At 61.9% G+C, this 23,753-nt stretch overlaps 1 protein-coding gene across 28 annotated transcripts in view; it reads right to left on the bottom strand.

Moving 5' to 3' along the window:
- Positions 1–514: 514 nt before the first annotated feature.
- Positions 515–23,753, bottom strand: part of PLEC (plectin) — a 60,322-nt gene continuing 37,083 nt past the window's right edge. For 17 of the 28 annotated variants that reach the window (XM_012760043.3, XM_012760042.3, XM_076004935.1 and 14 more), the window contains 30 exons: positions 23,516–23,551; positions 22,938–23,015; positions 22,762–22,854; positions 21,793–21,959; positions 21,358–21,473; positions 21,174–21,280; positions 20,967–21,086; positions 20,794–20,889; positions 20,479–20,606; positions 20,113–20,206; positions 19,322–19,476; positions 18,915–19,233; positions 18,755–18,832; positions 18,516–18,677; positions 18,196–18,300; positions 18,024–18,119; positions 17,612–17,737; positions 16,542–16,694; positions 16,298–16,452; positions 16,090–16,216; positions 15,816–15,999; positions 15,580–15,737; positions 15,295–15,473; positions 13,452–13,590; positions 13,008–13,364; positions 12,849–12,932; positions 12,553–12,657; positions 12,348–12,446; positions 7,982–11,362; positions 515–7,871 (listed from right to left, as the gene is read on the bottom strand). In XM_012760043.3, coding sequence (XP_012615497.1) covers positions 1,653–7,871; positions 7,982–11,362; positions 12,348–12,446; positions 12,553–12,657; positions 12,849–12,932; positions 13,008–13,364; positions 13,452–13,590; positions 15,295–15,473; positions 15,580–15,737; positions 15,816–15,999; positions 16,090–16,216; positions 16,298–16,452; positions 16,542–16,694; positions 17,612–17,737; positions 18,024–18,119; positions 18,196–18,300; positions 18,516–18,677; positions 18,755–18,832; positions 18,915–19,233; positions 19,322–19,476; positions 20,113–20,206; positions 20,479–20,606; positions 20,794–20,889; positions 20,967–21,086; positions 21,174–21,280; positions 21,358–21,473; positions 21,793–21,959; positions 22,762–22,854; positions 22,938–23,015; positions 23,516–23,551 — 13,416 coding nt within the window. In that variant the 3' untranslated portion in view covers positions 515–1,652. The remainder of the gene's footprint in view (positions 7,872–7,981; positions 11,363–12,347; positions 12,447–12,552; positions 12,658–12,848; positions 12,933–13,007; positions 13,365–13,451; positions 13,591–15,294; positions 15,474–15,579; positions 15,738–15,815; positions 16,000–16,089; positions 16,217–16,297; positions 16,453–16,541; positions 16,695–17,611; positions 17,738–18,023; positions 18,120–18,195; positions 18,301–18,515; positions 18,678–18,754; positions 18,833–18,914; positions 19,234–19,321; positions 19,477–20,112; positions 20,207–20,478; positions 20,607–20,793; positions 20,890–20,966; positions 21,087–21,173; positions 21,281–21,357; positions 21,474–21,792; positions 21,960–22,761; positions 22,855–22,937; positions 23,016–23,515; positions 23,552–23,753) is intronic. The other 11 variants (XM_076004937.1, XM_012760059.3, XM_012760038.2 and 8 more) reach the window with 3 other exon arrangements.

The raw sequence follows: 23,753 nt of genomic DNA, 5'->3' as shown, positions 1-23,753 counted from the left end.
GATTACAGATGCTTTATTTGCCATACTTGGATTTTAGTGTGCTTCTTGTATATAATTATTCATGGTTTTCATATATTTGTAAAGTAATTATTAGCCATTAATTCTCTCCCCCTTGTCTGGGGGGCTGCCCCCACAGGCCACAGCCAATGACTGACATGAGAGTATGTCAGACCTCCAGCTCAGATGAACAAAGATGGGCACCTAAAGTGCCAACCATGTGTCTAGCACAGGGACAGGGCAGGGTGATGGGGTGGACATCCTGGGGTAGCCCCATCCTGCCTGGCCTCTACCCTGCCCTCCTCGCAGTCTGTCTTCCAGCAGCTACCCGCAGACATCTGGCCTCAGGCTAACATCTTCACTGAGGCCCCTCTGTCCTGAGGCCCCTCTGTCCCCACTTCACTGAGGCACGACGTGGTGGCTGGGCTCAGACCCTGGAGCCCAGGACAACAGCATCTGTGGACCCCAGACACATGCACAACACCGGGACAAAGATACAAGAGGTAGGATCCACAGGAAGGTTGGAATTGCTTTTATTGTGGGGTGGGGGCTGCAGAGCCCCCACCCATGGTCAGGTTAGTGTTCTGCCCTCACAGAGGCAGCCGGCAGCCTGGCACCTCCACCTGCTGCCTGCCTGGGTTAGTGGAACATGCAAAGCTCAGAGGGTGGAGGCAGGGGTAGAAGCCACCAAGGCCAGGGCTGGATGGCACTGGGGGGGTCAGTGCAGACAGCCCAGCAGCATCCCTTGGCCACATGATGTGGGGCTAGGGCTCCCTGGGAGATAGGTAGACATGCCCCCAGGGTAGGGTTCCACAGGGTCCATAGAGAGGACAGGTCTATAGAACCCTAGGCCATGCCCAGCCGGAACATCGGTCTCCCACCTTGGATCTGGGTCCTTGGGGTCTGGGGTTCGAGGGCAGACACAAAAGGCACTTACTAGGGGAGCTGAGGCTGGAAGGCTGAAGCCAGAGGCTAGGGGTCTCGGGAGTTTGTGGGGGTGGGGGATGAGCTAAAAGGCAGAGCTCAGATGGCGCTGCAGGAGCTGGGAGGGGACGGGACCAGGCTGGAGCCCAGCCTGGGCCAGCTGGCTCCTCATCTTCCTATGGGGAAGGGGCTTCTCTGAGCAGGCAGGAAAAGATGGCTGGCCCAGGACCCCCTCCCTCCCCAGCAAGGCCTACTGAGTGAGCAGGCCAGTCCTGGAAACACTGGGAAGAAAATGCTGGCCAAGGGCCCTCTGTGTATGGGACTGGCACCAGTTGCCCTCAGCAGCTAGAACTGGCAGGTGGGCATCCAGTGGACCACTTTATGGGGCTGGAGGTCTCACCCAGACAGAACCCTCCCTGGGGAGACAGGAGGGGTGGGCTAGGGCCCAGCTCTGGACCCTCCAAGGCACCTGGCTGTGATGAGTGGCAGGTAGAAGGGAGTGGGGAGACCCACGAGGGTGAGGTGGTCAGTGGGGCTGGGCCAACCCTGTACCCCAAGATACAGGCTGTTTGGACAGCAGATATATATATTAATATGTTAGTCTGGTCTTTTTGGTTAAACTTTAGGCACCGCTTGGGAGGAAGACACATTTAACATTAAAAAAAGACCCCAGGGCCTCGGCGGGGAGCCTGGCCACATGCAGAGCGCGAGGGCAGGGTGCAGGCAGGGGCTCAGGCCACTGCAGACTCGGGCCCCCCAAGGGAGGACGAGGGCCCTGAGGCATAGCGGCGGCCATAGCCTGAGGAGGAGTAGGAGGAGGAAGAGAAGGTCATGGAGAAGCCAGAGCCAGTAGCGTCGAAGCTGCCACGGCGGGAACCAGCCCGGGAGCCGGTGCGGGAGCCGGTGCGGGAGCCGGCAGTGGAGCCAGAGCCGCTGACGCTGTAGGGGCTATAGTAGCCCTTGCTGGACTGGGCAGCAGCCTCCAGCAGCCGCAGCCCCGTGCCCTCCTCCACCATGCTGCGGTCCAGTGCATCCTTGTAGGAGATCTTGAGCTTGGTCTTGGGGCAGGTGAGGTACTTGGAGTAGGCGCCAACATCACGAAGCTTCTGGACTGTGCGGGCATCCACAGTACCACGCTGCAGGGCCTCGTCGAGAGGCACGCGACCTGGTGTGTCAGGCTCGATCAGGCCACCCGTCAGGTACTGCACCTCCAGGAAGCGCTGGCCTGCCTCGTAGTACAGCCAACCTTTCTTTAGGGCCTGGGCGGCTGACATCTTGGTCTTGGTGCGTGGGTCCTCAAAGCCACAAAAAGCCTTCTGGGCCAGGTTGATGCGATCCACCATGATGCGGTCCACCAGGCCCTTGTTGACAGCCTCAGTGACAGGGTAGCGCTCGCCGGTGCTGGGGTCAATGATGCCCCCGGTGCAGGCCTGTGCCTCCAGCAGCCGCTGGCCTGTGATGTTGTCAACCAGGTTACGGTGCATGGCCTCCGTTATGGACACCTTCTCCAGGGTCTCTGTGTCCAGAATGCCAGCTACTGGGCCCGTCTCCTCAGTGGGGTCGGACCAGGAGGCCAGCGGGGTCCTGGCAATGGCAGGGCTGCTGGGGTAGGAGGAGGAAGAGCCCACTGAGGAGGAGCGGGAGCGGAAGCCACTGGCATTGCCTGAGAGCATGTCTGCAAACTCAGTGATGGAGAGCGTGCCAGCGCGGTACTGGTCCAGCGCCGAGCGGTCGATGAGGTTCTTGGCAATGGCTTCATCGATGTCATACTGGCGGCCAGAGCGGCGATCGATAATCATGGACTTGACCACACCATCCGAGGAAGAGATGGTGATCTCCTCCCACTCGCACTCCTGCTCAGACAGCTCCAGGTACGTCTGGTGATCGATCAGGCCCTTACGGTAGGCCTCATACACTGACATCTCTTTGCCCGTCTCGGGGTCCACGATCACCACACGGCGTTTGCGCACCGAGGACTTGGAGGACGTCTTCCGTTCCCGCTTCTTCTCCTTCAATGGCAGGAGGCGCAGGCCCGTCTGGGGGTCAGTGATGCAGCGCTCCATCAGTTGCAGGTAGGTGAGATTCTCCTCTGTGTTGGGGTCAAAGAAGCCCTTGGTGTCATCTGAGGGGTCAGTCAGGATCTCATTCATCTCCTCGTCAAAGAGGCCACGCTTGTAGGCCACCTCCACAGGCAGCCGGTGGCTCTCCTCAGGGTCGATGATGCCGCCCGTGGCGATCTGGGCCTCCAGCAGGCGGATGCCGTGGTCCTTTAGGATCAGGCCCTTCTTCATGGCTTGGAAGAGGGAGATGAGTTTCCCAGAATAGGGGTCCTTGTAGCCAGTGACAGCGCGCTCAGCCGACAGCAACTTGTCCTTGAACTCGGGGCCCACAATGCCCATGCGCACGGCTTCCTCCACAGTTAGCTTGAGTCCCTTGATGGGGTCGATGACGTAGCCGGTGGCCGCCTGTGCCTCTAGGAGCTCAAAGGCTGTGCCAGGGCGAATAATGCTTTTCTTCATGGCTTGGTACACTGACAGCCGCTCTTTGGTGGCGTCGACAAAGACACCAGCAATGCTGCTGGTGCCCTCGAGGAACTTCTGCAGGTTCTTGGTGACCTCCTCGATGGAGGCCAGGCCCTCCTGCAGCTGCAGCGCTGTGGCCTCGTCCATGACCTGTGAGCGCACCAACTCCTCTACAGTGATCTGCTTGCGCAGACCTCGGAAGGTCAGCTTACGGGCATCTGAGAGTGGCAGGAGCAGCTGGCCACTGTTCTCATCGCGGCGGCACCGCCTGAGCAGCTGCGTATAGCTGAGGCGCTCGTCAGTAGAGGGGTCCACATAGCTGCGCACATCGCTAGGCTCTGACAGCTGGTCGTGCGTGTCCTTGTTGAGGTAGCCTCGTTGGTAAGCCACCTCTAGTGGGAGGTGGAAGCCCAGGCGAGGGTCCACAATGCCACCTGTGGCCAGTTGGGCATCCAGGAGCCGCAGGGCCTCCTCAGCAGGGATCAGCTCCTTCTTCATGGCCTGGAAGAGCGAGATGGTCTGCTCGGTGTACGGATCTCGGTAGCCAGTAACTGCCCGCTCAGCCCAGAGCAACCGGTCGTGTAGCTCAGGGCCCACCAGGCCCTTCCGAACAGCCTCATCCACGGTTAGCCGCTCACCCTTCACGGGATCCAGCAGGAAGCCCGTGGCTGCCTGTGCCTCCAACAGCAAGCGCGCCACCTCAGCACTCAGCAACCCCTTCTTGAGGGCCTGGTAGATGGTCATCGTCTGCCTGGAACCAGGCAGGTAGACACCAGCCACACAGCCCGTGCCATAGAGGTAACGCCAGGCGGACTCCGCCTCGAGGGCCTCACGGAGACTCTTGGTGCCCTCCCGGAGCAGGTTGTAGGTCTCAAGGGAGATGACCCGGGCCTCATACAGGTCCTCGGCAGTGAGGCGGCGGCGCACATAATCGTAGGAGGCCAGGTTCTGCTGGCGCACGATCTCTGTCTTCTCTATGATCTCGATGATGATAATGATCATGCGCTCCTTGGTTACCCGGCCAGCCTGGAAGTCAGCCATCAGTCGGGCCCGCTGCTCCTCAGGTATCAGGTCTGACTGCATCACCTCCCACAGAGTCATGGTAGAGCCTCCATGGTCACCACCACCAGGGATGTCGATCTGTGTCTCCTCAAACGCCTTCCGTGTCTCCTCCTCTGTGTACACCTGTGTGGTCTCCAGCACCTCGGCCTTCTCCGCCCCTTTTAGCGGCAAGAGGCGCAGACCTGTCTCAGGGTCTTCCACGCAGCGCTCCAGCAGCTGCAGGTATGTGAGGTTCTCATGCGTGTTGGGGTCGAAGAAGCCCTTGGTGTCATCGCTCGGGTCTGCTAGGATGCGGTTCATCTCCTCATCAAAGTAGCCACGCTGGTAGGCCACGTCCACGGGCAGGCGGTGGCTGTGCACAGGGTCGATGATGCCACCCGTGGCGATCTGGGCCTCCAGCAGGCGGATGCCGTGGTCCCTGAGGACCAGGCCCTTCTTCATGGCCTGAAAGAGGGAGATGGTGGAGCCTGAGTAGGGGTCCTTGTAGCCGGTGACGGCCTTCTCAGCTGACAAAAGCTTCTCGTGCAGCTCAGGGCCCACAACACCAGCCTTCACAGCCTCATTGACATACAGGCGCTGGTTCCGTACGGGGTCCAGCAGAAAGCCGGTGGCTGCCTGTGCCTCAAGCAGCAGTGTGGCCGTGCTGGGTCTGAGCAGGCCCCGGCGCATGGCCTCATAGATGGTCACCTTCTCCTTGGAGTCTTCCAGGTAGATGCCAGCGAGGCAGCCACTGCCCTGCAGCAGCGTCCGCACGGAGCCCAGCTCTGAGAGGTCCTTGACGGATGTCTTGCCATCCTTGAGCTGCTCGAACTGGGCTCTGCTGAGGACCCTGGCAGCCAGGAGCTCACTTGCTGGTACGGGAGCACGGAGACCGCTGAAGGACAGCCTCTCCTGCCGCAGGGTCTCCACTTCCTCTACGATGGTGATGATGATCTTGATGACCTTCTCCACAGTGACCTTGCCCGTGCGGAACTGCCGCAGCAGCTCCTGCCGCTGCTCTGCTGTGAAGTACTCAGAGCTGATAAGCTCCCAGATGGTCACAGTTTTACCCTTGAAGCCACCCACAGGGACCTCGACCGTCGTCTTCTCAAAGGTCTCACGGGCCTGGAGCTCGGAGTAGAGCTCCTCCTTCTGGTCCCGGGCAGCCTTCTCTGAGAGTGACAGCAGCTTCAGCCCAGTCAGCTGGTCGGGCCGGCACCGCTGTTGGAGCTGGCCATACGTGACCGGCTCCTGTGTGCTGGGGTCACGGTAGGCCTTGGCATCGTCCTTGGGTGCTGACAGGGCCCTGCTGGTCTCCTCATCCAGGTAGCCCCGGGCATAGGCAACATCCAGCGGAACGCGGTGGCTCCTGCTGGGGTCCACGATGCCCCCTGTGGATAACTGGGCATCCAGTAGGCGTAGGCCCTGCTCCCGGGGGATGAGGCCCTTCCTCAGGGCCTGGAATAGGGAGACGCTCTGTCCTGTGTAGGGGTCCCTGTAGCCCGTCACAGCCTTCTCAGCTGACAGCAGCTTCTCATGCAGCTCAGGGCCTACCAGGCCAGCACGCACTGCCTCATCCACGGTCAGCCGGGCACTAGTGGCAGGATCAATGATGTGCCCAGTGCCAGCCTGGGCCTCTAGCAGGGCCACAGCCACGTCTGGCTGCAGCAGGTCTTTCTTTAGGGTCTCATAGATGCTCAGCTTCTGCCCTGCCTCCTCTAGCCATATGCCCGCAATGACGTTGGCACCCCGTAAAGCCTGCCGCACGGCGTCCATCTCAGCCACCTCTCGCACTGAGCGCTCGCCCCGCTGTAGATGGTGGTAGAGGTCATGGTCAATGACCCTGCTCTCCAGTAGCTCGGTAGCAGGCACCAGGGTGCGCAGGCCCTCGAAGTAGAGCTGACCCTTCTGCTCCTGCTCCTCCAGCACTGTGATGACAATCTTGATGACCTTCTCCACTGTGATTCGGCCCGTGCGAAACTGCCGCAGCAGGTCCCGCCGCTGCTCTGCTGTGAAGTACTCTGAGTTGATGAGCTCCCAGATGGTCACAGTCTTGCCCTGGAACTTGCCGAACGGTGCAGACACAGTGGCCTTCTCGAAGACGTCCCGGGCCTCCGAGTCCGTGTAGACCAGCTCCCTGCCCTTGGCAGCCTTATCTGTGAGTGGCAGGAGGCGCAGGCCCGTCTCGGGGTCTTCCACGCAGCGCTCTAGCAGCTGCAGGTAGGTGAGATTCTCGTGTGTGTTGGGGTCGAAGAAGCCCTTGGTGTCGTCGCTTGGGTCCGCCAGGACGCGGTTCATCTCCTCGTCAAAGTAGCCGAGCTGGTAGGCCACGTCCACGGGCAGACGGTGGCTGTGCACGGGGTCAATGATGCCACCCGTGGCGATCTGGGCCTCCAGCAGGCGGATGCCGTGGTCGCGCACGATGAGGTCCTTCTTCATGGCCTGGAAGAGGGAGATCTGCTCCCCAGTGTAGGGGTCTTTATAGCCAGTGACAGCACGCTCGGCCGATAGCAGCTTGTGGTGTAGCTCAGGGCCCACGACACCCTCTTTCACAGCCTCGTTGACGGTCATCCGCCGGTTTCGCACAGGGTCCAGCAGGAAACCTGAGGCTGCCTGGGCCTCAAGCAGGATGAGGGCTGTGCCGGGGCTCAGCAGCTGCCTCTGCAGGGCTGTGTAGACACTCAGCTTCTCGTTGGTGGGCTTTAGCAGCAGCCCTGCGATGCTGCTGCGGCCCTGCAGGTACTGGTGCACGTCTTCCCGCCGTGCAAGCTCGGCCACTGTGGTGTGGCCCTGCACCAGGCGCTGCAACTCGTCCGTGCTCAGGATGCCTGCCTCCTGCAGCCGCTGGGCTGGCACCTTCCGCCGCAGGCCATCGAAGGTGTGCTCAGCCTCCACCTCCGCAGCCGGACCATCAGGAGCATCTCGGCCATTGGGCAGTGCCTTTGAGGTAGCTGCCTGTGAAGCGGCGACTTCCTCGGAGTGTGCCAGTGCAGCCCGATGCTCCTCTTCCAGGCGCTGCAGGCGCTCACGCAGCCTCTGGTTCTCCTCAGCCAGCAGCTTCTCCTGTTGCCGCCGCTGCTGCTCCAGCCGATGTAGCTCTTCCTGCTGGTGCCGCACGCCTTCCTCCGCCTCACGCTGCCGCCGCCGTGCCTCCTCCATGCTGGCCACCAGCTGCTGCCGCTCCTGCTCCATCTGCTGCTGTTGCCGCTGCTGCTCCTCACGCAGCTGCTGTGCCTTGGCCACCTCGTCCTGGAAGAGCTGCTCCAGCTTGGCCTTCTCTTGCTCGATGAAGCGCTCACGCTGCAGCAGGCTGTCTTTCTCAGAGACAAAACTCTGCTGCAGGGCCTGTGTTTCCTGCAACAGCTGCTCCTGCTGCACCATCTGCATCTATAGGAAAGGGAGTTAGAAGTCAGGGACCACCGGCCCGGGAGCACCTGCCACCCCACCCCAGAGTAGATCCCCAGGGCCCACCCACTGCGTGGATAGAGGGCTGGTACCTCTTCGGACTTGAGCTGCAGCAATTTGGCCTCCTGCTTGAGCTTCTCCTTCTCACGCTCCAGCTCAGCGATGGCCTCCCGCAGGCGTTCAGCATCATGGTCGCTCTGCTGCCGCTGAATCTCAAGGGTCTGCACCAGCGTCACCTTCTCCTGCGTGGCGAGCTCTGTGCGGTGCAGCTTCTCACCAATCTCTTCTGCCTGCTTCCGGAAGCGCTGGGCGTCCTCCTCAGCACGGGCCTGGGCCCGGCTCATCTCAGCCACACGCAGCTTGAGGCGCTCAGCCTCAGCGCTCATCTCCAGCTGCCGCTGCCGCTCTGCCTCTAGTGTCCGCTGGAAACCCTGCGTCTCCTGCGCCAGCTGCTGTGCCATTTGCTCCTTGTCCTCCTGCAGCCGCCGGGCCTGCTCCTGCGCCAGTTCTTTTTGTTGCTGCAGCAACTCAGCCTCAGCTTTGAGCCGTGTGGCCTCCTGTACCGCCTGCATCTTCTCCTTGAGCATCTTCTCGGCCAAGGTCCGCTGTTGTGCCAGGTCTTCCTCTGCCAACTGCCGTAGCCGTGCTGCCTCCTGTGCTGCTATGCTCAGCCGTGCAGCCTCCTCTGCCACCTGCTTCATCTTCTCAGCCTCCTCCTGCAGGAAGCGCTGTGTGTTGTCCTTGTCACGCAAGATGAGTGCGCGGTTCTCCGCCTCAATGCGAGCCTTGAGCTTGCCCAGCTCCTCCATCTGTATGCGCACAGAGAAGAGCTCCTCCTCCACCTGGCTGCGCTGGCGAGCAGCCTCTGTTGCCTCCGCCTTCAGCCGCTGTAGCTCCTCGTCCAGGAGGCTCTTCTGGTGGTCGGTCTCCTCCAGCTGCAGCCGCAACGTCGTCAACTCCTGCTCCACCTGTGCCTTCTGTCGCAGCGTCTGCTCAGAAAATTTCTTATGCTTCTCCATCTCTGCATCAGCTGCTTGCTTCTGCCTCAAGGCCGCCTGTTCTGCCTGTGCCCGCCGAGCCGCCTCTTGCTCAGCCTCCTTGCGCAGTTTCTCTGCAGCAGCTTGTGCTTGCGCCCGGGCCTGTGCCTGCTCCTCTGCTGACTGCTTTAGCCGCTCAGCCTCTTCCACCTGCCGCCGGGACTGTGCCGCCTCGCGCTCGGCCTGCTCCCGTGCCGCTTCTGCCTCCTCGGCTGCTCGCCGTGCTGCCTCAGCCTCACCACGCAGCCGCTCCAGCATGCTCTGTTCCTGCTGCAGTGTCTGTTGCAGCTCCTCCTCCTTCTGCTGCACTGCGAAAGCATGCGCCTTCTCCTCTGCCTGCAGCCGCTTCTGAGCAGCTTCCTGGGCTAGCTGCAGCTGCCGGGCTGACTCTTGTTCTGCTCGCTCCCGCAGGCGCCGTGCCTCTTCTACCTTGGCTTTGAGCCGCTCGACTTCCTCCAGTGCTGCCCTGCGTTGCCGTGCAGCTTCCTCTTCAGCTGCCAGGCTCTTCTGCACGCGTTCCTCTGCCTCACGGCGCCGTTGTTCCTCCTCAGCTGCCAACTGCCGCTGCCGTGCAGCCTCCATCTCGGCCTGCTCCTTGCTGCGCAGCGTGTCTTCAGCGTTGCTGCGAATGCGCCCCAGCTCTAGCTCTAACTCTGCCTTGCCGGCGGCTGCCTTCTCAAAGCTTGCCTTCAGTGCCAGGATCTCTTCCTCTACCTGCCGCCGCTGCCGCAGTGTGTCCTCCACCAACCCCTTCTGCCGCTCCAGCTCACTCTCCGATGCCTTACGCAGCTGGGCCAGGCGCTCCTCTATGTCAGCCTTGTGCTGTGCTGCCTGCTCCTCTAGCCGCCGCCGCTGGAAGGCCTCATCTTCTGCCAGCCGTCGCAGGCGCTCATTCTCAGCCTCCTTCTCCTTGAGCGCAATCTCCGCCTCTGTCTTAAGCCGCGTGGCCTCACTGATGGCAGCCAGCTTCTCAGCAAGCACACGCTCTGCTTCGGCCCGCTGCCGTGCTGCATCCTCCTCAGCCAGCTGCCGCTGCCGCTTGGCCTCCTCCGCCAGGGCACGCAGGCGGGCGGCCTCTTCGGCCAGCTCACGGAACCGGCTGGCCTCGGCCTCCAGTCTCTGCTTGGATTTCTCGCTGGTGGAGCGCGACTCCTCCTCGGCCCGTGCCTTGCTGGCCAGCAGCACCTCCATCTCAGCCCGCACCTTGGCCAGCTCGGCTTCCAACTCCTGGCGCTTCTGTGTGGCTGCGGCCACCTCGCGCTGCAGCCGGGCAAGCTCTTCCTCCAACAGCTGTCGCTGCTGCTCCCCCTGCTCTGTCTCAGCCCGCAGCCGGATCAGCTCCTGCTCCGCAGCCAGGCGCTGCTGTGCGGTGCCCTCTGCCAGCTGCCGCTGCTTCTCCAGCTCCTGCTCCGCCAGCTCCCGCTGGCGTACGGCCTGCTCCTCTGCCTTCCCGCGTCGCCGTGCCTCACGCTCTGCTTCCTCCTTCTGCTTTTCAGCCTCAGCCTGTGCCAGGCTCTTCTGCTGCGCCACCTCTTCTGCCTGCAGCCGCAGCCTTAGCGCCTCATTGGCCTTCAGCTGCCAGCGCTCCAGTTCACGCTCTGCCTTCTCACGGGCACGCTCTGCCTCTGCCTGCTGCTGTGCCCGCCGCTCAGCCTCCTCCCGCAGCTGTGCCACTGCCACGTGTTCCTCCTGCAGAGTGCGCTCCAGCTGCGCTGTCTTCTCTGCGAAGGAGGCGCGCTTGCTCTGTAGCTCCACCTCTGCACTGCGCTGGGCTGTCTCTAGGGCCACCTGTACCTGGCGTGCCCGCTCTGCCTCGGCTTGCCGGAGCCGCCGCTCTGCCTCCTCAGCCTGCAGCCGCAGCTCCTCCAGTGCCTGCAGGGCCCGCTGCTTCTCGCGAGCTGCCTCAGCCTCAGCCTTCACGCGCAAGGCCAGCTCTGCCTCCGCCTGTCGCTTGCGTTGGCTCTCGTCCTGCACCTGCTTCCGCAAGCGCTCAGCCTCCTCCTGTGCCTGCCGCTTCTGCGCCTCAGCTTCCTCTGCCCGCGCGCGCAGCGCTTGCAGCTCCCCCTCCGCCCCACTGCGCTGGCGCTCAGTTGCCTCCAGCTGCAGGCGCACAATGCGGATTTCCTCCTCGATGCGCAGCTGGCTACGTTCAGCCGCCTCCACCTGCTGGGCCTTGGCCTGGATCTCTGCCTCCGAGCTCTGCCGCAGATGCTGCAGCTCTTCCTGGATGCTGCGCTTCTGCTGCTGCGCGTCCACCGCTGCTTCCTCCCGCCGCACCACCTCCTCCTGCATGCGCTGCTGCAGCTCCTGTGCCTCCTGCTCTGCCTGCGCCTTTGCCTGGGCGTGTGCCTCGGCCAGCTGCCGCTGCTTCTCCAGCGCAGCCTCCACCTCGGCCAGCCGCTCCCGCTCCTCTGCCCGCTGCTGCTCAGCCAGCCTCTGAGGCCGCGGCAGAGAGAGGAAGAGAACCAGAGAGAGCGTGAGCATGGGGCAGGTGCCAGGTGCTCACAGGACACAGCACTACCACAGTTCACTTGGACAGCGCGATGCAGGGGGATCAGAGAGGACAGAGGTCCCAGCCCGGCCAAGGAGACAGCGTGCACCCGCCCAGGGCACTCAGGAAGCGAGCGCAGCTGGCCCCACCGTGCTCACCAGCCTGGGGAAGGAGGCCTAGGTGTCCTCCCCTCTTCCCCGCAGAGAGGCGACGGAGACAAACGGATGGAGGGAGAAAGAGAGAGCAAAGCAGGAGCCTCGTAGGGTCTGTGAGCTGCGCCCACCACACAGCCCCGCCTGAGCTCTGCCAGAGGCCAGTGGGCCTGGTTCCCACCGCAGGGCCCCTCTCTCCAGTCAGGGGCCATTCCCGAAGCCCAGTGGGGTGGGCTGGGGCAGGGCAGGGTGGCCAGAGTGGAGACAGCAGTACAGCCCTGAGCCAGCTCACAAGAGGGACTTTCCAGCCGGCAGCTCCGAGCAGAGAGGAGACAGGGCCACAGGTAGCCCAAACCGCAGGGACAGCTGAGAGGCAGAAAGGAACTGAACAAGTGGGCACCGCTTCCCAGCACCCACGACATAACACCCCACCACTGACTCTTCCCAGCGCAAAGGGCCAGGGCCAAGTATGGAGACCAACACAGAAGCCCCAGGAAGAACACACACGAGAGCCAGTGGGATGCTAGAAAAGGACACTCGCCAAAACAGAGGAGAAAGGACTCGCCAGCTACCATAGGGAGAGCAGTGCAGCGCCAGGCCAAGGGGGGCAGCCTGGGGTGGGCCGTGCTGGGGAGCAAAAGGTGCTGGATAGCACCAGGCAGGAGGGGAGTGAGGTGGCTGCAGTAAATGGTCTCAGACAGCTCCCCTAGCTGCATTTACGGGGGCAGGCGGCAAGACCCTCCCCACCCCTACCCAGACCCACCCAACCTGATCATACCTCCTCCTCCTCCATGCGCCGCAGAGTCTCACTGATGAACTTGATGTATTGGCTAGTGAGCGTGGTCAGCTCGCTGTAGCGTGTGCGCAGGTCTACATACTGGGGGTGTGGAGAGTGCAGCCAGGGTCAGCCCTGCTGAGAGCCATACCCCCACAGGGCCCACCCAGTCCCTCATCAGGCCAGGCTGAGCCTACTCCCACCCTACCTCTTGGATGACGCTTTCTGACCCAGACTGGACCTTGGGCTTCTTGGCTGGGGAAGCCACAGGCTCAAGCTGCACCTTGTATGTGACCAGCTGGAGCTCGTAGTCCTGTGGGTACACACTGTGGTCAGCCAGCAGCTCTGTCCTCTAGCTGCCTGTGCCCAGCCCCCACACCTACCCACAGGCTTTCCCCAGCATGGCCCAGGCTCAGGGGGCACTGCAGAGTTCTACACCCACTGACCAGGCAAGTGTCCCTGGAAATGGGGCTTGGCCAGCACAGCAGGAGGCTGGAGGCTCACCTTGATGGCGTTGATGTATTGTTTTGCAAACCTCTGGCACTCCTCGACCTTCTCACTGTGTCGCTCGATCTCCTCTAGCAGGGCCTGGGGGGTAGGGTGGTCAGCACAGTGGCCACAGGGTGTGCCCTACTGCCCCAGACCCCACTGACCCTGGCCTACCTTCTCTTGCCGCAGCTGCTCCCGCACAGCCCGGCTGTCGGCCAGTGGCATGGCCTGGATCTGCTCCTGCCGCTGACGGGCATCCTGTAGCCAGGCACCCAGCGGGTCCGCGCTCTCACGGTAGTAACGCAGCTGACGGCCCAGCTGCTCAAGTTCACGCTGCCGCACGTCGATCTGAGCCAGCACAGCCTGCCAGCGCTCCAGGAGCTGGGTGACCCGCTCCCGCCAGCGCTCTACCTCCACATCCCGCTCACTGTGTTGCTGCTGTAGCCGCTCACCCACCTCCTGTGCCCCCCGCAGCTCGTCCCGCACAGCATCAAACACAGGCTGCTGCGCCTCCGCCTGGGCCCGTAGCTTCTGTTGGACACAGGAGAGGAGGGTGCTGTTTTAGCTGGGTCCCGCTATCCCTCCATCCCTAGCAAGGTGCCAGTCCCGCAATAGTACCTTCAGCGCAGCCTTGGTGGCCTCAAGCTCTGCAGCAGTGGCAGGCACAGCCTGGGCCTCCTTGAGCTGTCCCTCATGGGCTCTGAGCACCTCCTCTGCCCCCTGTGTGCTGCGGATCACCAGGCTGATGGTCTTGAGCCTGGAAGAGAGCGCATATCAGAGCCAGGCCCAAGGTGATAGAACCAAAGCCTAGGTGCCTGGTGAGTGCTGCCTGCCCAGCCCAGACCTGACAAGCCAAAGCCCTGGAGGTCAGCTGACCCCTGTGTTTATAGGCTTCAGGGAGAAAAACAGACACCTGGAAAGAAGGTGGTGGGGAGCCTCCAGGACATAGGGGCACTTAAGCTCCAGTTGGAAGACCTGGAGGGAAGTCACATGGCTGGGAACAGCAGACTCCAAGGCCCTGAGGCAGGTGGAGCCCACGGGCTGCATGCCCAAAGCATCCTGACGCCCACAGGGCCTGGGGGTATAGCAATCAGCCTTCCAGCCCAAGACTGGGTGAGGGGCACCCAAGAGAATGGCAGCCTATACCAGACAGCGACATTTCTCTCAAACATTAGTATTTGTGAGTGAAGGGTGGACATACTGTTTGCAATACAGGAGCTTAAGAAATAATACATTTCTTATAATATATGAAATATATGCCAGAAGCCCCTGAGGGGTAAGTCAGGAATGGGACAGATGAGAGACAGAATAGAGGGAGATTTCTGACTACTTTACTGAAAGTGGATCCATGTGAAGGTATTTTTTATGCCTCTGAATTAAAATTTGCTAAAATAAGCAGCAAAGAAAGGGAAGAGGCCCTGTGGCTGGGCACTGGCGGGCAGGAGGACAGGCCTGGTGGGGGCTCTGGGGGCAGGGGAAGATGCTAGGGGTGGTGCCCACACAGACCTTGGCACTGCGGGCCTCTTACCCCCACCCTCCAGCATCTCACCTACTATTTCCCACCTACTCCTTGCAGGTCTCCTCACCCACTTTCCACAGGAAGCCCCCCTCCCTTTTTTTTGTTTGTTTGAGACAAAGTCTCACTCTGTTGCCCAGGCTAGAGTGAGTGCCGTGGCGTCAGCCTAGCTCACAGCAACCTCAAACTCCTGGGCTCAAACAATCCTGCTGCCTCAGCCTCCCGAGTAGCTGGGACTACAGGCGTGCGCCACCATGCCCGGTTAATTTTTTCTATATGTAGTAGTTGGCCAATTAATTTCTTTCTATTTATAGTAGAAACGGGGTCTCGTTATTGCTCAGGCTGGTTTCGAACTCCTGATCTGGAGCAATCCGCCCACCTCGGCCTCCCAGAGTGCTAGGATTATAGGTGTGAGCCACCACACCTGGCCAAGGAAACCCCTCTCTTGAGGCCACCCCTGCCTTCAGGCCAATCCCTCTCTCCTCAGAACCTCTCTGGCCTGGGCTACCTCAACCACCCTCCTCCTCCTGACCTCCCAATGCTGGAGCTGGGGTGGCACCTCCTTGGTTCTCTCCTCATTAGCACCCTTTTCTGTCCACCACTTGAACCCCTTGTCTCCCACCTGGACTGGCTGCCCCGACTTCCCATAGGTTGGGTTCTTCCAGGTCCTGGCTCCCTCAGCCCCTGACTTCAGTAAACAGCTCCTGCCCCTCCTCCTCCTCCTCCCTCAAGGCCCATCCAATCATCAGCAAGTCCCAAGGGTATTTTCTCTGAAACACCTCAGGACTTGAATTCTTCTTGCCACCTCCACAGCCATTTCCTGGCTAGATCCCTTAACCCAGCGGCCCTTATCTCCTCATGCCCCTCCTTTCTCTGCTCAGAATGCTCTTGTGGTCCCAGCCATCACCACAGCACGACCAGCCCCTCACAGACAAGTGCACTCACTTCTCCAGGTAGATGGCAGACAGGCTGCGCACCTGCTCCAGCTTGCCGAGTGTCAGCTCCAGCTCTGAGCGCAGACTGGGGGCAGCCGGCGATGGCTCAGGCAGGGCCAGGACCTTCTCGGCCTCAGAGGAGAGCCGGGCAACTCCCTTGCCCAGCCCCTCCACCTCAGCCTGTGCTTTCTGCAGAGAGACCGAGCAGAGCCATGCTGACCCCCAGCACCCTTTGAAGGCCCTGGGAGGGAGGTGAGGCTGGGGAGGGACCAAGACAGGGAGGGGAGGCGCCTGCCTGCTGCTCCGCGATGCGCTGGGCACACTCCCGCGCTGGCTCTTTATCTAGTGGCAACCGCAGGCGGTGCACAGTGCGAGTCTCCCAGGCCTCCAGCTGCAGCCGGATGTCCTTGAGCTCTGAGATGCAGCGCTGACAGCGAGACTCCTCCTGCTCACCTGGGGGCACATCCCGGTCACTCAGGTGCCCAGCCTGTTGCTAGCCAACCACACTCCTAGGCCCTGCTCGCCCCATACCCTGCTCCAGGCTCTGCAGCAGCTGCTGGTAGTGGCGGCTGCAGGAGCCATACTCGCGCTCAGCTATCAGCCGGTCCTCAGGCCCAAAGCCACCAGCGTCCTGGCTGTCCCGCAGGAAGGCCTGGTAGTGCAGCTCCAGGCTGCGCAGGGCTTGGCGCTGCTCTTCTGGCTTCAGCGTGCGGAACTGGGAACAGGACATAGGGCTGAGCACAAGGCAAGGCAGGCTGGTCCCCTCCTCCCATCCAGAGAGCCCATGGCTAGTGGGCAATCGTACCGTGACCAGGGACCAGGAGCGGATGAGCTGCACATCTCGGCTGAGGTTCTGCCATGCCAGAAGGCTCCGCATGTCCACGTGCAGCTGGTGCCACAATGCAACCAAGGCCTGGTGCTGGGCCTCCAGCCTGGCAGGTCAGGACACAGTCAGGGTGTCTGGGGCCTACCTGCTGCCCACCCCTCCAACTGCTGGACCCTGGGCCACCCACCTGGTGATAGCCTCCTGGGCCTCCTGGTTGGGGGGTGGCACGAGGAAGCACACAGAGGGCACAGCAGCCTCACTGCCAGAGCTGCTGAGCACCTTCCAGTGGGACGGCTGTGCAGGGCCCACCAGCTGGCATTCATCACCTTTGTGCATGGTCACCTGAGAAAATCAGAATCAGTAACAATGCAGCCACACCTGTGCCCTGCCTGGCCCTGCCCCTCCCATGTGACCCCTGGCCTAGCCCTCACCTCCACTTGCTTGTAGTCACACACGGCCAGCAGGGGCACGTGGCCCCGCACAGGGTATGCTGGATTGCGGGGCTTCAGCTGCACAATGGCCTTGGCTCGCCTGGCCAGGCCAGCGAGGTGGCCCTTGTACTCGTTCACCTGCTCCTTCTCATCCTGTGGGGGAAGGGCAGCTCAGGTAGACACAGCTCACATGCCAGACACAAGGCACATCTGGGTGACAGCCACAAAGACCCATAGGCTTGCCATAGTGATGCACAGACATGCCCAGCACCCCCAGGACAAGTCTATGGGGACTTCCTGGTACTCTGGGGTCGGGGGGCAACTGGAGACAGCAGGTGTAGCTGAGACTTCTGAGCCAGACTTCTGGCTGAGGCCCCAGCAGACTTCACCCACTCTTTTCCCTCCTGACCAGGACTGGGTGCCCTCCTGTGCCCCCAGACCACTCACTATGTCCTCCAGGACCGGGAGTACAGCCTGGCTACATGCCAGCCCCTACAGTGTCCTCTCCCCTCCCACCTTCCCTCAGGCAGCAGGTCACCTGCTTCCCCATCTAACCCCTCTGGGTGGGGCAAACCCCATCAAGGACTGCCCACTGTGGGTCAGAGTCCACCCTGGAGTGTCTATATCTCTCCTGTCCTCTCCCAGCCCCTGCCAACCACAGGAACTTATCCAGTGTCCCATCCCTTCTTCCCTCCATCATCCCCCACCCAGCATGCTCTGCTCTCCCGGGTGCCCAGCCACCCCTCGTCTCTTCACAGCCCTCAGACTGTACTTGCTGCAGGCCAGAAAGCCAATGCACTCATCTACGATAAAAGTGCTGGTGATGGCAGCTGACTTCAGGCCTCTGTTTGCTCTGTGGGCTCCAGGGGTGAGGGACTCATACTGGCTATGGCCAGCCAGCTCCCTGTATACCCATACCTGTCTCCCCTACCCTCAGTGGCCTCTATGCCCCCCATCATGCATCCCCAACCCCTGCTGGCTCCTCTAGCTACTCTCACTCCCAGAGGACCATGCAGCCCAAACCCTAGGCCAGCATCTCTCCCTGCACTCTTGCCCCAAGTCTGCCTCACCTGGGCATCCTGCAGCAGGTCCTCGAGCCGGGTAACGGTGATGGAGCGGTCGCAGCTGTACTTCCTGCGTAGCATCTCCTGAAGCTTCTGCAACTGCTCCTCAGCCTCCCGCACATCTGAGAAGAACTAGGGTGGTGGAAGGGGGTCATGCCAGGCTGCCTGAGCCAGAAGCCCCAAGCTAGAGCTGCCCCAGTGTAGGCCTAAGGGGTGAGGCCTGAGGCAAGGGACAATGAAGCCCCTGGGAGGCTTAGGGAGAGCTCCAAGCCCAATGGGACAGAGTTCAGGAAGAAGCTGGCAGCATCTGGACAGACAGGAAGCTATTGGTCAGGGGCCACGCATCTGGCATGGTGGTCCAGGGGTTCCTGCAAGGCCACAGCTGAGCTGCGTGGGGGGGGGGTGTTTCTGCTCTCACCTGGAAGTAGGCAGTGTTCTCCTTCAGGTGCGCCTCAATGCAGCAGCACAGCTGTAGCATCCAGCTCCACTGGGTCTGCAGGGCAGCCTGGAAGGACTACAAGGCAGCGTGGTCCTTGTTAGGCCCCATCCCACCCCTGGGGCCCAGGCTGGTCCCCACAACCCTTCCCCACCTCTACTGTGGGCCGAGCAGGGTGGTCCTCCCGCAGCAGCCGGTCGCCGGTATTCTGGAGCTCCTTGATTTTCTTTTCCTTCAGCTCCAGCTCACGCATCAGGGCCTGGCACAAGGGCAGAGGGTCTTAGGGACGTTGTCGGGCTATGCTGGGGTCTGCTAGTCTCCCAGCAAACTTGACTCGAGTCCCCTATTGGTGTCTGTGCAGCCTGGAGCTGGACCTGACTGCCCACCACCCAAGGTGCTCCCACCCTTGGGGGATAACCACGGCACAGGCGGGGTGGTCACAGGAGAGTTCTAGAAGGCCACTGCCTGCCTCACCGAGTAGCTCTCCTTCTTGGCAGCCATGTTGGCATTGCGCTCACTCCAATCGAAGCCCACCTCCTCCTCCTCCTTCTCGTTTAGCCACATCAGCTCCTTGGTGGCTGCCACCACAAAGTTGTGCAGGCTCTCCAGGCACCTGAGGCGGGCCTTGGAGGAGTTCTGTGGGCAGGCAGGTGCGCGTCAGCAGGCTACAGCCTGCCCGCCTCCCCCAGCCCTTGCCTTGCTCCCCAACTCACCAACAGCTTAGCATACTGCAGGTCCAGCCGGCCCAGGCAGTCACGGTAGGCACCCCGGGTGGCGGGGGAAAGCTGGCCCTGCAAGAAACAAGAGGGCTGAGGCCTACAGTGGCGGGGGCCTGGCCCCCTACCCATTGCCCACTCCTTGGGCGCCACTCACCTCATCACTCCTCGCCCGCTCGATCTTGGCCCGGAATTCCTCGATGGACTGATGCAGGCCACGGTGGCCACCCAGCTGTGCCTCCACACTGGGCAGGTCCACACCCCACTCAGCACCATCCACCCGTCGCTGGTTCTCCTCCACCCAGGCCAGCAAGTCCTGTAGGTAGCGCAGGGTGGAATCCTCGAGTTCAGGGCGCCTCTGCACACTCTGCAGCGTCACCTGGGTGACCTGGGTCACAGGAGTAGCCACGCCTGCCTTCAGCCGGAGGTTGTACTCAGTGCGGATGGCCACCAGGCGTTCATGCAGGCGGTACACCCTAGGGCAGCAGAATCAGGGAGGGGGTCAGCCAGGCCTCAGGCTGCCCATACCCAGGGCACCCAGGGATGGGTGAGGGTGGGCCCCACCTGCGGTACATCTGCTCGCCCTGTGGGTGCCGTCCATCCTTGAGGGTCTGCACATCGTTGAATAGCAGCCGGATCATGCCATCTGCCTTGTCTAGGTCCCGTTCCACCTCCCCCGCACGCTGTGGCACTTTGCCAGCCGCCAGTAGCCGGACATCCTGCAAGGTGGTCAACTGTGACGCAGAGCCCAGCCGACCCACCTCCTGACCCCACAGGGGCTTTGGCTAACGTAACTGCCCTCACCCACCTTCCCAGCCTGAGTCCTAAGCCTCAGCTGGATTGCTGTCCACAATCCCCATCCTTGTCCTGCCCTCCTTACTGACCCCACACATCTTCCTGACATGCACTTCTGGCTAAATCTACCCTCTAGCTCTCTGTAGGATTGGGAGCAGGTCCACAGGAATTCTGCTAGGTCCAAGGATTAAGATGTCGTGTGGCCTTGTCCGTGACTTCCCTCCTCCTCCCCAAACAAGCTCCTGTCCAGGCCACAAAGCCCCGTGCATGCTGGGCCCCATGGGCACTCAGCCAGCAGAAGGTCTGGGTCCTTCCCCACCAACCCCTCCCTAACACCAAGCCACTGTATGGGAGGGGACTGCTTGGTGCCCAGAAGCTAACTCTGTCTAAAGCCTGCGGTGAAAGCTGGCTGCACACCAGGAGGGAGGAGTTCAGGCTTCTCTACCCCAAAGCCCGCCCCTGCCTGGCCAGCCCCAAGCCTGGCTCACTGGCTGCAGGGCGGGGCAGGCTAGGGCTCCAGCCTCCCTCTTGCCCAGTCCTGCCCTTCCCCTCCTCCTCACCGACTGTAGCAGGGCGTCGGCCTGGTTCAGCTGTTCCTCACACAGTCCAGCCTCCATCTGCAACTTGCTCACTATGCGCTGAAGACACTCCAGCCTGCAGCCCAAGGCACCCAGGGACCCACTTGTAAGGCGGGTCAGCTGCCACCCTCCTTGGCCAGAGTGCAGACCCACTCCTGCTCCAGCCTCCCTGGCCACAGAGTACAGCTCCCCTCGGCTCCAGCCTCCCCCACCCACTGGCCCTCTGGTTAGCAGCAGCTCAGTTCCATGGCCTGGGGGGGGTTTCCTCCCCAGGCAGTGACTCACCCTCGGGTGGCTTCCCTGCTACCACAGGGCCCCACCCACGGGGCCTTCCCCACCCCCGCCAACCTCTCAAACTCGCTCCGGAGCTGCTTCTCCCGCTCTAGGATGGCCACATGCAGCTTGCCCCACTCCTTCTCCACGTCCAGTGGGTGGTAGCCAGGGGGCACCTTCAGCTGGCCTGCTTGCACAGCGACCTGTGGGCAGGGCCAAGCTCAGGCTTGAGACAGCAGAGGGTGGTGGTGGGTGTGCTGGGCCCTCAGGCCCCCAGCCCACTAGACCTGAGACAGCCCTGGTCCCAGAGGCTCAAAAGGTGAGGCCAAGTCGAGCTCCAGAGGAGCCTCCCAGTATACCCCCTCACCTCCCTAAGGGATACCCCCTTACCTCCAGGGACTGGTAGATGCCCTTAGACCGGTTCTTGTCTGCTTCCTTGGCTGGAAGCTCTGTCTCCTTAAACTTCAAGAACTGGCACCATAAGATCTGTGAGCACAGAAGTGTCAGCACCATGCCTGGCCCCTAAAGCAGGCCCAGGACCCCTGCCCGAGTGGCAGACCCACCTCAATCTCCTCAAAGCTGGAAGGGAACTTGTGCTCCTCAAAGGCAGCTGTGTGATGCCGGATCCACTGCAGCAGCAGCAGAACCAGTTCCCTGTACTCCTGCCAGCGAAGCTGCAGCTCCTGTAAGCACATGAGAATGTGGCCATTAGGGCCTGTTAGGGGTCATCAAGACACGAGGCCCACCTGCCCCCCAGGCCCACCACTCACATTGGCCCTCACCCCATCCTGTGCATCTGGCACGCGGGGCATGGCGTCATACAGGGATGAGACATAGGTGATGATGGACTTCTCATCGGGCTGAGGCACATCCACATCTGTGGGGGAATGGGGCGTCAGAGGAGGCTTTGTCTGGTGGAGGGGAGAGGGATAGGGAGGAGCCAGTGGCACGCACCTTCTGGGTCCAGGAGCCGAGTCACTCCCAGGTCCCGCTCTGCCACAGAGAAGGCCTGATCCAGGTTCTCGAGGTTGCTCTGACGGTACACCTTGTTCATATCGATAAGCATGGGCCTGTGGTAGGCATGGGCACAGGCAGAGTGCACTGAGTGCAGGGCACTGGCCAGCCAGGCCCCTTCTGAGCTGTCCAAATGGGGCAGATGCTCATGGCTGTGAGAACCAGTGGCCCAAGGCCTTGAGGAAGCAGCGGTGCTTTTGAAGGGCCCAGGAAGAGGTGGGTTGGGCGCCAGAGTAGGGCTAGGCCCTGCTGGCCTGCACCACCCAGGGATGGCTGGCACTCACCCTCCCCGCCCTGACTTGTCTGAAGTTGCCCAGCTGAGGTGCCCTGGGGGTGCTCCTGGCCCACAGCCCTTCACTCCCCAGCACCACATACTTATGCCGGTGGATGATGGCATTGAAGAGGCGGCCGTCTCGCCAGCTAGAAGTGAAGTTGTCGCAGCGCAGGCCTTGGTAGCCCTCCACCATGCGCTGTGACCACAGCAGCAACTTCTCTTTGGCTGTCATGTCCTCCGACTGCCCGCTCACCTGGATGTCCGAGATCTGCCCCATGCAGTGGGCAGAAGGGAGTAGTTCAGCCCAGCTGCCTGGCCTGCCCAATGCCCGTGACCACTTACATGAGGGCGGGTGGCTCAGCACCTAGCTGGGCTGCGCAATGTTCCCAGGGCCCTCCCCTTGGGGAGCCACTAGGACCAGCTACACGCCAGGGCCACAAGCCCAGGCCACTCCAGCCAGCCACTGGCCACTAAGTCAGTCAGAGCCCAGCCCCCACTGCCACCACCTTGACTGAGGAGGCCTGGGGAGCACTCTGTACCCTCCAGAGGCTGGCACAGAGGTGGGCACAAGAAAAGCAGGGACAGACCCCCAATACTGGCCCAGAACCCCAAGGCCTAGGAAAGCCCCTCTCTGCTTGCTGAGGGTAGGACCCTGGGGGCTATGAATGGCGCGTGGGCCTGGCAGCCTGCCTGCCCTGCTATGTGTTATCCTCATGGCCCATGTGACTCAGCTACCGTGCCAGCCAGGCTCTGCCTGCCCAGCTCTCAGATTTGTGGCTTCCTGTGCAGCAGGGACAGGCAACGGGTGAGTCAGCCAGTGCAGCCTATAGTGCTCCAGAAGTTTCCCCAGGGCAGGCAGCAGAGAACACATTCCTACACAGGGAGGCTCCAGGCCCTACCCAGCTGGGGCCAGAGGGCACAGAATAGGCTTAGAGAGAGGCCTAGGCCCTCAGGCCACAGAGCCAGCTAAGGGCTAGGGCTGGCAGGAAGGTACCCAGGTGCCACCAGGCCAGCCCACCAGCCCAGGAGCCCACGGCAACCCTGGAGACTCCTATGGGTGACCATTCTACCTGGAAGTGCAGAATAATTGTCCAGATCAGGCCGAGGGTCAGCTTGGGGTTGCCATCAGCAATGTCATCATTCCTGATGTTTACCAGCTTCACCTGTGAGCAAAGGAGCTCTAAGTCATGGCCCACGGGGCACCCCCAGCTGCATGAGGGGCCTGGGCCTGGGTGCGCAGCCTTACCTGGCGGTGCCGGAGGTAATCCAGGGCAATCTGGACGTTCTGTAGCTTGTGGAAGCGCATCCTGCCTTTCTCCCGGGGCTGTGAGAGGAGGCTTGGCATAGTCAGTGTCCACAAAGCAGCTGAAGCTCCTGGACCCCACCCCTCAGTACCCCCCAAAGCAACTACAGCGACCTGGGCAGCAGCCTCTCCCATACCCCAGGTGCACCCTCTCCAGTTTGGAAAAGGAGGACACCAGCCCAGAGTCTGAGCCAAGCCCAGCAGGGGGCTTGGGAAGTCCAGCAACCCAGGCTGCGGAAAGGAAGGAAGGGTGGTAGGGAGGAGACATGGTCAGGAAGCAGTGAGTGGAGGGCAGTGGCAGTAAGGGGGGGTCCTCCTGCCTGGCGGTGGCAGACATAGCAGCTGCTGGTAGGTCCCAGGCCCAGCCCTAGGAAGCACAGCAGGCAACTTGACGCACAGCCATCTGCCCACCCAAGGGCCAGGCATGGGTCAGCTAAACTAGCTTGCCAGCCCAGGTGAGCTGGGCTCCATGGTCTCGGGTTGCCCACGTGCCGCTGTGGCCAGCAGGCACAACCACTCACCAGGCGCAAGCTCCTGATTACGTCCCGCTCCCTCGGCTGCCCAGCCAGAGCAGGGCAAAGGGTAAAGAGCAGAGGTCAAGGATCAGAGTCCAAGCAGCAGAGAAACCAAAGCAGAGCAGAGCATGAGGTTACTGTGTCAGGGCTCCAAGGCAGAGGGCAGCAAGGGTCCGAACGGCCCAAGGCACGGGTGTCGTGGCCACTCCCAGGCCAGCCCTCAGCTGCGATGCCCCAACACCCT

The sequence above is a fragment of the Microcebus murinus genome, chromosome 7, assembly GCF_040939455.1.
Source record: "Microcebus murinus isolate Inina chromosome 7, M.murinus_Inina_mat1.0, whole genome shotgun sequence".
Classification (NCBI taxonomy): domain Eukaryota; kingdom Metazoa; phylum Chordata; class Mammalia; order Primates; family Cheirogaleidae; genus Microcebus; species Microcebus murinus.
The sequence above is the reverse complement of the archived record's forward strand: the minus strand, read 5'-3'. Positions and strand labels throughout refer to the sequence as shown.